The sequence below is a fragment of the Mixophyes fleayi genome, chromosome 3 (assembly GCF_038048845.1).
Source record: "Mixophyes fleayi isolate aMixFle1 chromosome 3, aMixFle1.hap1, whole genome shotgun sequence".
Taxonomy (NCBI): domain Eukaryota; kingdom Metazoa; phylum Chordata; class Amphibia; order Anura; family Limnodynastidae; genus Mixophyes; species Mixophyes fleayi.
In genome coordinates, this window is record NC_134404.1 from 46619543 (window position 1) to 46630246 (window position 10704).

General features: G+C 40.0%; 1 protein-coding gene across 1 annotated transcript; it reads right to left on the bottom strand.

Annotated features, from left to right (window-relative positions):
• Window positions 1–157: 157 nt before the first annotated feature.
• On the bottom strand, window positions 158–9978 carry CIMIP5 (ciliary microtubule inner protein 5). Its single transcript, XM_075200500.1, has 3 exons — window positions 9515–9978; window positions 3333–3372; window positions 158–946 (listed from the first exon to the last, which is right to left on the bottom strand). Exons 1-3 carry the CDS (start codon window positions 9754–9756, stop codon window positions 755–757), a joined length of 474 nt encoding a protein of 157 aa, XP_075056601.1. The 5' UTR covers window positions 9757–9978; the 3' UTR covers window positions 158–754.
• Between the last annotated feature and the right edge of the window lie 726 nt (window positions 9979–10704).

The window sequence follows — 10704 nt, forward strand, 5'->3', positions numbered from 1 at the left end:
TAGGTATTACAGAGTCCTGATAGCTTAAACGGGAACTGTCATCAAACTGAAGAAGGTTATAGAATTGTTAAATGGACAATGTTTCAGATTATCTTTATTGAAAAAAAAAAAAAAGTCAAGCATTTAAAAAATATTTTTTAAAACAAAAGATGTCTAGATCTGAAATAAAACCTGCAAAATAAAATTCGGAATTTTTGGACACAAAGTAAACCGTGAAGAATTCATAATGGGTCTCAAAGAGTCCGAATCTTTTGAACACTTAACCTCGTTAAAAAAGAAATCTATATTTATCATGTTCAGTGATCGCTTCCCTATAATGGACAACAAGGGGTAAATGTATTAAGCTGAGAGTTTTCAGATTCTAGCTGTCATTTATTTAGTACATTCTACAAAAAGATAGCTAGAATCTGATTGGTTGCTATAGGCAACATCTCCACTTTTCAAACCCGCCGGAAAACTCTCAGCTTGATACCTTTACCCCCAAGTCTCAATGTATAAGTTAACACTTATACCAGAATGAAGTTGTTCTTAATGCACAATTTTATAGTAAATTTTCCATGATCTCATGTTTTGCTAGTACAAACATCCTGTGTGAAAAATGTTGCCCCATCAGGTATTGATATAAAAATCCGTAATAATGTTTGTTGCCAATAACTGCGACATCTTTCTTCAAAAACGCTCAATAACATGTAGTCATTTTAATCCACCGTGCTGTAATATTTACAATCAACTCTAATTCTGGATTATGTGATGATTAACAAGGCAGAAGTTCCGTTCCCAATTTCTTCTTGTGATTGCCGCTGGTAAGAAAGAAATCCATTTGGACCAAAGTGTTACCCAGGTCGGTGTTTATCCTGCTACCAATCATTTGGTTGGTGGTATTGGGCACTTGGTCGGAAAAAATTGGTACATGTTCCGGTGGCTTTTCTACTTCTTTTTTATTTCCCTAAACAAATAAGGTATACAAATGAAAATTAAATATTGTACTCTTAAGTGGTCACAGTATATAAAATGAGGCATATAATACATATCTGGCCTTTAAACGCCATAAAGAGACAAAATCGTGTACTTTATTAATAATTAAAAGCACATGTATGAGGTACCTTAATGAACCAAAAAACCCAAAACATTACAAGACTTCTGAGATTTAAGGCACCTTGGAGATTTAGGAAAAAGCACTAGCCCTTACACCTTGCCTTGTATTATTTTTGTAATTATGCATGAAAAGATACTAGAGAAACCCGGCGGTAACCCACTTAAATTAAACTGAAATGTAATGACGAATTTACTTTAACAGAATTCAATAACTGTTTTATAGACTACATTACATGTGGAAAGTTTAACAATGGAATATAATGAATAAATAACTATATTATCAATCACTATATTAAAGGTACTAATGTATTTCTTTATACACTATAATATATGTATAAGTTCTTCCATCGAATTTACATTGCTGGGCATGGTCCTTGCAAGACGAACTGATACATGTGACTACAAATAACTGTCACAGTTTCCAGACAACCCAGCAGGTCACATGTTACAGGTCACCCAGTAGGGCTGCAAATAATGGTCACAGTTTCTAGACCACTCAGCAGGTCCCATGTTCCAGGCCACTCAGCAGGTGTACAAGGAGAGTCCACGAACTGTCACAATTTCCAGAGCAACCAGCAGGTGCACTGGTGTATTGCCAACTGTCACTTTTTCCAGAGGACAACGGCAGTGCATTGTTAGAAATGGCGGGCGGACGTTTTGCAAAATAATTTCGAAATGATGCAACATTACAGCGCCAATATTTTTCTGCAAATCTTTAATTTGATATATGATGTGTCCTGCCCAGACAACGACATCATACAAGTAAGTCCCTCATAAAAGTTATACTTATGCTATTAATATATAGAAAAGATAATTTTTTTTAATTTATTTTATTTGAACATAAAAGAAAAGGATTTTGCTTCTAGACTATTCACTAACATGGTACAAAGCACTTTCCTGTGTAAAATACAGAATGAGAATATTTGATTTACAAGTTTGCACAAATAAAATTATTTTATGTTTCTCTATAAGTTATTAGCATTTTCATTTATTTAGAAAGTTTCCGCATATCCCCAGGCATTGTTCAGGGGAAATTGTGTATAAATAGAAAGAAAAATGTAAGAATGTAAGTTCTCACGAGCAGTCTCTCTCCTACGTAATTATGTAATTTTGCCGGTTTTAATGTAATTATGTAAATTTGTTGATTATATTTATTTTTATTAGTTTTGTACGGATCTGAGGAACCCTTGTGGCGACTTATAAATAAAACATAATAACAACATATTCAGAAATGCCCTTTGTTTTAGGAGCTAGCAATCTAAGACTAGTGGGGAATAAGTGACACAGTCTAATTATGTCATGATAGAATACGGGTATAAATTACAGTTGCAATCTGGTTGTTTCGACCGAGCAACCAGATCTGTGAGAGATTTTGTCCTGGCAACGAAATTGGCTATGAACAATCGTTTCCAAACTACTGCACCATCAATGTAACTCACTGTCAAACCTCTCGGGTTCCGGTCAAGATAAAGGAACTGTTACATAAACAGTTGTACATGTTATTGGCAGCTCTTATTTAAGGCAAATAGTATTTGTGGTGCGTATGCATAGTCTGTGGTTTGTGTTAGATGATTATGAATTTTACTACAAACAAACGTGTAAATATTTAGCAAAATGATATAATTAAAGCACAGTAAAGCTAATTATATACATAAATAAGGGCTGTTGGTAGAGTATAAATCCCTATCATTATTTTTCTGCTCATTAATAAGTCTCAATGTTCATTTCCTTCCCTCCACCCTTTGTCACATTAGACAGCCCTCTACCCCCTTTCCCACAGGTCTTCCACACTATGCAGTACCTGCCCCACTAAGCAGAAACCTGTTCTCACATTAAGCCATGTAACTCTCCAGGCTTATGTTTCCATAATTCAGACTCATTACGGAATCTCCAACCTAACACTGTATCTTGAGCTTTACTCTCCCGGAATGTCCAGGAGATTACAGAACTTAGAGGAATTCTCCTGGACTCCTGGGAGAGTAGTCCACCATCCCAGATCCTGCTTGTCTTTCTTGTGAAGTACCTACATTTTAGACCACTTGCCCCTTGGTCCAAATAGTAGTATGACCTTGAGGCGGAGTGTGTTGTGACTGGTGTGTGTTTTAGAGGGTGGCCCGTATCTACAATCTACATGCTAATTCCTAGAGTCCACACTTAGTTTCCGTGTTGTCATTGTTTGTTTGAGTAGAGTAAAAGTTAGGATGCAAGCTTTATCTTATTAAATGGACAATCCTTACCAGTGCGTCATACTCTTTGAGGAAACTCCAGTTCTCATACCTAGAAAAAGGAAAAAGAACATTACAATTATTTGTGTGACGTTGTGGTCATTAGAAGTACCAACCATGGCTGTAATGCCCAATAGTCTTGGGGCAACCCAAGGCAGCTGTATCTGACAATAAGGTGTGTGGGGCAGCAACATTAAGAAAATTACTGACTGATGCAAAAGATTAAATGAGTGTTATTTGTTTGTTGGTATATCTAATAATGCTTATAAATGACAATATTTGTTATTTAAAGTAGGGATGTGCACCGGCGACTTTTGAGGTCTCGTGTTTTGTGTTTTGGATCCGGATTTTCATTATTTTTGGGGTTCGGATTTGTCTCGCAAAACATCTATCTATCTTGACTGCGTAGTGTGGTGGCCCCGGTACACAATTTGGTACCGAGGCCACAATATAATTAAAAAACCCTCCACGTGTCAGAATTCCACCAAAAAAGGGTATGGACTGCGTAGTGTGGTGGCCCCGGTACACAATTTGGTACCGAGGCCACAATATAATTAAAAAATTGGGCATCAACTGTCACCGTTGTTTAATATCTGATACACCTAAATATGGACTGCACAGTGGAGTGGCCCCGGTAGTAAATTTGGTGCCGGGGCCACAATAAAATAAATACACCCTCAACTGGTCTGAATTCCACTAAACAAGTATCTGGACTGCGTAGTGGGGTGGCCCCGGTACCCAATTTGATACCGGGGCCACAATACCTCCTCCAAACATGGTACAGACAATTCGTCATTGAGATCCCATCAAGTATGTTAAAGACAGACAGGGTCGAAGTGTTATTGGTTGACTTTGTAAACCAAAAAACTGTCCCTGTTGCACATAGTCGTGCAATGAAGACTGACTTTTTCATTTAAAGGCACCATCTTTCAAGTGTAGTGTTTGTAAGTCTAAGTCATATTATACTTTTGGTAAAATTGGTTTATTTTGTTCCTCTTTATGGTAACTACTAATAGAATTAAAGTATTAAATAGAATTAAAGTATTAAATAGAGTGGTATAGAGTTGTAGTGTGGTATAGATAGAGTGGTCCCCACAATATAATAATAAAACCCTCAACTGGTCTGAATTCCACCAAACAAGTATCTGGACTGCGTAGTGGGGTGGCCCCGGTACCCATTTTGATACCGGGGCCACAATAAAATTAATACACCCTCAACTGGTCTGAATTCCACCAAACAAGTATCTGGACTGCGTAGTGGGGTGACCCCGGTACCCAATTTGATACCGGGGCCACATTACCTCCTCCAATTTCCAAGTGTAGTGTTTATAACATCTTAACACTACACTAATTCTAGCACGTCAAAACCTCTTGTTTTAAATAATGACAGGGCATTTAACTTTTGATTTAATTTATTGAATTTGTTGGCATTTTCTTTTACTTTTTGAACATGGCAAACGACTGTTGAATGGTCACATAATGCCCAAAAAAAAGTTGCAAGATGGAATTGTCCTTGGGCCCTCCCACCCACCCTTATGTTGTTGAAATAGGACATGCACACTTTAACAAACCAATCATTTCAGCGACAGGGCCTACCAAACAACTGTGGCTGAAATGATTGGTTTGTTTGGGCCCCCACACCAATAAAACAATTCATCTCTCCCTGTACAAACTAAACAGGCTCTACTGAGGAAAGATGTCGTCCTCATCCTCAACCTCTGATTCCTCTCCCCCTACAGTGTGTACTTCCTCCTCCTCACACATTATCAATTCGTCCCCGCTGGACTCCACAACCACAGTCCCTCTGTACTGTCTGGAGGGCAGTGCTGTACTTCATTGAGGAATTGATTATTCATTTTTATAAACATCATTTTTTCAACGTTGTGAGGAAGCAACCTCCTTCGCCGCTCACTGACCAGGTTCCCCGCTGCACTAAAAACTCTTTCCGAGTACACACTGGAGGGGGGACAACTCAGTTAAAAAATAGAGCCAGTTTGTACAGGGGCTTCCAAACTGCCTTTTGGAGTTCTACCACGTCACTACCTCTAGTTAATTTAGATTGCAAGGCTTGTAAATATAAATACTTTGAAGATAAAAAAAGCAGGCTGCACAGACTGAGGAGCAAGAAAGTGAAATTAAATGGACCACGTTACTTTGGTGGCTATCTATGCCCCCCCCCCCACCCTACACTTGTAGTTGAATATAAATAAAGCAGCCTGCATAGACTGTAGAACTAGAAATTCAAATATACAAAGAAATGGACAAAGGCAGTTTGGTATCTGTCTGCATCAGATCCCCTCTCCACTAGGAGTAAAACAGAAAACTTTTCAGCCGTTATATAATCTAGAATATAAATAGAAATTGAGAAAGGCAATTTGGTATCTGTCTGCATCATAATCATCAACATCCTCCTCAGCGCCAGCTACATCAATATCCTCCTCCCAGTGTACAACATTCACACCTTCATTAGCCAAATCTGTAACTGGACTGTGGGTGATCCTTCCAGCATATGCAGAGGGCGTGCTGCAAATGCTGGATGGAGTCACCTCTTCCCGTACAGTGATGGGAAGGTCAGGGTTCACAACCAACAACACCCTTGGACTCGCCTTGGGGATTTGTGATGTCATCTGTTTAGAAGGCAGAGTTCTTTGCTGTTTTGTTGTTGTTGCTGACAGCATAACTCTCTTAAATTTTTTGTAGGGGGGGGGAGGAGGGCTTAGATCCTTGGGTGAAGCTGGACCACTAGTCATGAACACGGGCCAGGGCCTAAGCCGTTCCCTTGCCACTACGTGTCGTAATTGGCATATTGCCAACTTTACGTTTCTCCTCAGATGATTTTAAGTTTCTCTTTTTGCTGTTTTTTGAGAACTTGGGCTTTTTGGATTTTACATGCCCTGTACTAGGAGATTGGGCATCGTGCTTGCCAGACGACGTTGATGGCATTTCATCGTCTATGTCATGACTAGTGGCAGCAGCTTCAGCATTAGGAGGAAGTGGGTCTTGATCTTTCCCTACTTTATCCTCCAAATTTTTGGTCTCCATTATATGTAGCACAAGATACTGCAGAATGTGTGAACTTGGTAATATTGCAGTACCAATGGACTTATACTGCTGGATTGGTTTTGCAAATTTGGTTATAATTATATATTTTTTTTTAAATTTTTTATTTTTTATTTTTTTTTACTTTTTTTTTATTTTTTAAAAACTTGGGAATAATGGGGAAATAACTATGCCCTTAGAAGCACAGAGCACAGGACACAGCACCACTGGACTGAACAGGACACGGCACAGGACCCAGCAGCACTACGGAACTCAGCAGGACAGAGCACAGGACACAGCACCAATGGACTGATACTACAGAATGTGTGAACTTTGTAATATTGCAGTACCAATGGACTTATACTGCTGGATTGGTTTTGCAAATTTGGTTATAATTATATATTTTTTTTTTAATTTTAATTTTTAATTTTTTTTTACTTTTTTTTTATTTTTTAAAAACTTGGGAATAATGGGGAAATAACTATGCCCTTAGAAGCACAGAGCACAGGACACAGCACCACTGGACTGAACAGGACACGGCACAGGACCCAGCAGCACTACGGAACTCAGCAGGACAGAGCACAGGACACAGCACCACTGGACTTTTACTGCTGAATGTGTGAACTTGGTAATATTGCAGTACCAATGGGCTTATACTGCAGGATTGGTTGTGCAAATTTTGTGGTAATTAAAAAAAATTAAATTAGTTTTTGGTATTTTTTTAAATAACTTTTTTTTATTTTTTTAAACACAGGGGAATATTGGGGAAATAACCATGCCCTTAGAAGCACAGAGCACAGGACACAGCACCACTGGACTGAACAGGACACAGCACAGGACCCAGCAGCACCACTGACCTCAGAAGGACAGAGCACAGCACACAGCACCACTGGACTGATACTGCAGAACACAGCACAGCACAGCACAGCACAGAACTAAACAGCACAGCACAGAACTAAACAGCACAGCACGAGATCTACCAGGACAGAGGACCACCTAACACACCCTCCCTCTACCCTGATCAATGCCCGAGTGAAGATGGCGGCGACTAGCGGGGAATTTATAGGATCCGAGTGTCGCGAGATCCGACAACGGGATTATGAGTCAGAGCCTCAGTTTCAGATTTGAATTTGGCGCCAATACCCGGATCTGTCTCGGATCCGACTCGGATCGGCAACGTTCGGGTGGGCTCGGATTTCAGAAATCCGAGTGCGCTCATCCCTAATTTAAAGGGCATACAACTCATTCACAAATGTTAACGGTAGTTTTAGGGTTAGGAAGGGCACCTTTTCAGTTGCCGAATGGATAGTGAAAGCCCTGTGCGTAAGGGGCTTTTATGAAAGTATTTTGCAAATTATTTCCAAACCCAATAAGCTGGGACTACAGGAAAATATAATTTGCTGTCCCCTTACGACTGTGTGTCAAAAGGGGCAGGGCTTAGCTGAAAAGTGGGTGGAGCTTATTGTCGCTATAGCAGATGAATATTTACCAAATGTAAATATCACTGGTCACCAAAAATATTGGCGGTTGTCTTATGCCAAATCAGGGCTGGCGTAGACGTTTTGGGCATATTTTCCTTGGAAGTACACACAATGGTTTTGCCCATCAGCAATAACACACAGAGATGTGATCACCGCATACAAGCAAGGTGCTGAGCATGCTCCCACATGTAATGGAAGGTTCTTATGCCTGAGGAGATGTTATGTACTGACATATGACATCTTACCTGGTAGCAGCTCAAACAGGACTGTCAGGCTGTGTGTCAGCAAATATACTAGTAACTTCCTGGGAGTGTGACCATTCAGTATCAATGGTAGATAACAGCTTTGTGCTGGTGGTTGCCATCTCCCCACTGTTTAGCCATGATTACCTGTACTGGGTAAAGTAGTCTGCAGCATATTGCAGCCATGTCCCAGTAATTATTACCCTTAATGAGCTCACATTGTTAGGCTGGAAAGTACTGCAGACCATAGGCTAGAACTCAGGAATAATGTTATATAGGACAACTCTGCTGAGGTCTTACATCATACTTGCCTACTTTCAGGCAGTGCAGTCCAGGAGAGGGGCGTGACTAGAGGGCGGGAGGGGGCGGGGCGAGGGTAATTGTGTCATTTTGGCCCGGCCCACAGCGTAAACATGACATTTTGGCGCAGGGGGCAGGGCCAAAATGACGCTATTCACTGCAAATAGTGTTATTTTGGCCAGGGAATTGCGGGATGTGAGAGACTTGCCTGCTCTCCTGGGAGTCCAGGAGACCGACCCGGATTTCAGGAGTCTCCCGGACATTTGGGGAGAGTTGGCAAGTATGTTTGTTTACATATCAAACATTTTTATATCTGTTTGTGTATTGGGCAAATTTTTTTAAACTCCAAATAAACATAATTGTATTTAATGTACGTTTTACCTATTTACTTGTTTGCCTATTTTTGTGGAGATAGAGTGGGAACAGCGTTCATTTACAGAGCAAAAACAGCCCAAGACACTATTATGGACTAGCTGAAAGCATTGATAAACACAGAAAGATATGTTACACTATCTAGAAGACAATTATATCTTTAATTACAGTATGAATACTATGTTAGAAGTCCCTCATTGTACTGTACATGTACTTACTACAGACTGCAGCGTATCATTAACACAATAGAAAAGAGAAGCCTGCACAAGAGAGTTACAATCAACTGTGTGACGTATCCTCTTTATTTCCTTATCTAAATAAGACAATCACTTAAAGGGATCAACTTTATTTAAGAAGTTTGCCAAATCCCCTTTCTTCCCAAAAATAATACTTTGATGGTGGACCCCCCGAGACCCTACCCCCATCATCACCCTCATACTAGGGTCCCAAGACTTACACCGGGCCAGGACCATCTCTGCAGCTAGTACACATATTTAAATACGCAGCGGATACATATATATATCGCATATATTAAGAATCAGCAAAGGCTACGTGTAAGGATCCTGTTAGATGCCAACGGGCTGGGGGCGTCCCAATAGAAGGACTCCCAGCAAAATTGTGAAAGGATATAGTAAACTTCTTTATAAAAGTAGAAAACCCCTTTACTAAATCAATATAAAATCTTTTTTTTTTTTTTTTTGCTGTCCATAATTCACAAAATTCAGCGTAACAATGTCGATATAAACCGTGAAGGACTCACCATTGTTTTTCGCCCCGTTTTTCGGCTTCTACAAACTCCCTCCAGACATGGTCCTTCCGCACGGCATCGCCCCAGGTATCCTTCTCTTTCTCCCGGTCAGACAGTGACGGGATCTGTCGTGTCCCAGGATGTGATTTACTGAGAGAGACGGAGGAAGATGATGCCAGTTTTGTTGTAGTCCTGTCTGGCATCCTATACCCAGCCGAGGTGGCTCTTCTTATAGACGTCTGGCTGGTGGCCATTCTCAGCCTCCTAATTAGACTGCAGGCAAGTACAATGCACAGCTGTAATTATATTATACTAATATCCAGTAACAAGGCTTCTCTCTTCTGCGTTCTATAGTTGAGTGAGCTCCTGGTAATTTTCCTTAATTAATATCTATCCGTTTTGCTTCCTCGTAGAAGCCCGGAGTGCAGTCTGCTGAGGAGGAGATGGTTGGTGTTGTCACTGCTGTGTTGTTGAGGATTAAGTTAATAGCACAGAGAAATACACAGACACTTCCCAGTCTGTTTACTGTAGCCACTGGCAACCAGATCAGAATTCATGAACAGCAGAACAAAAGATCTAAGCAGCTAAGACAATGCTGGAATGACTTCACAGGAATGTCCTAGGGAGCCAGGGCTGGGAGAGTAAATAAATAAACAATGCTCGGATATATAATACGCTATGCAGCATTATTTGTTTCATTGTAAAAACCATAGTAGATTATAAATTACAATGCAAGATATCTCATCTAATATGGGGTATGTTTAATTAAGGCGCATATATGCTTAAACCCTGGAGTGACCGGACCTTAGTAATATGGAACCTACTTTGTGTTCACTGCTTGTACAGTGAGCGGCCACCCTCTTGTGTCAATACAAGAATCCATACCCACGTGTAATAAAACGTGCCGCTAACGTAAGCAATCAGATACATGGTTAATTAAATGCACAGCTAATACACAGATTTAAATGACCAACTAATGCATATATTAAAAATATTAAATAGGGAGCATATATTTATTTATATTTCATAGACACATACTAAATCTATCAAAAAAAACACATGCAATTGAATTAATGAACTTACCTGCTTATATACACTGGGCCTGATTCATCACGGCCCATATCTGAGCGCAACCCGCGTTCAGTATTATACACATGGATTTCGGCTTTTGTACTCCCAAATTCAACAAGGCACGGGTCTGA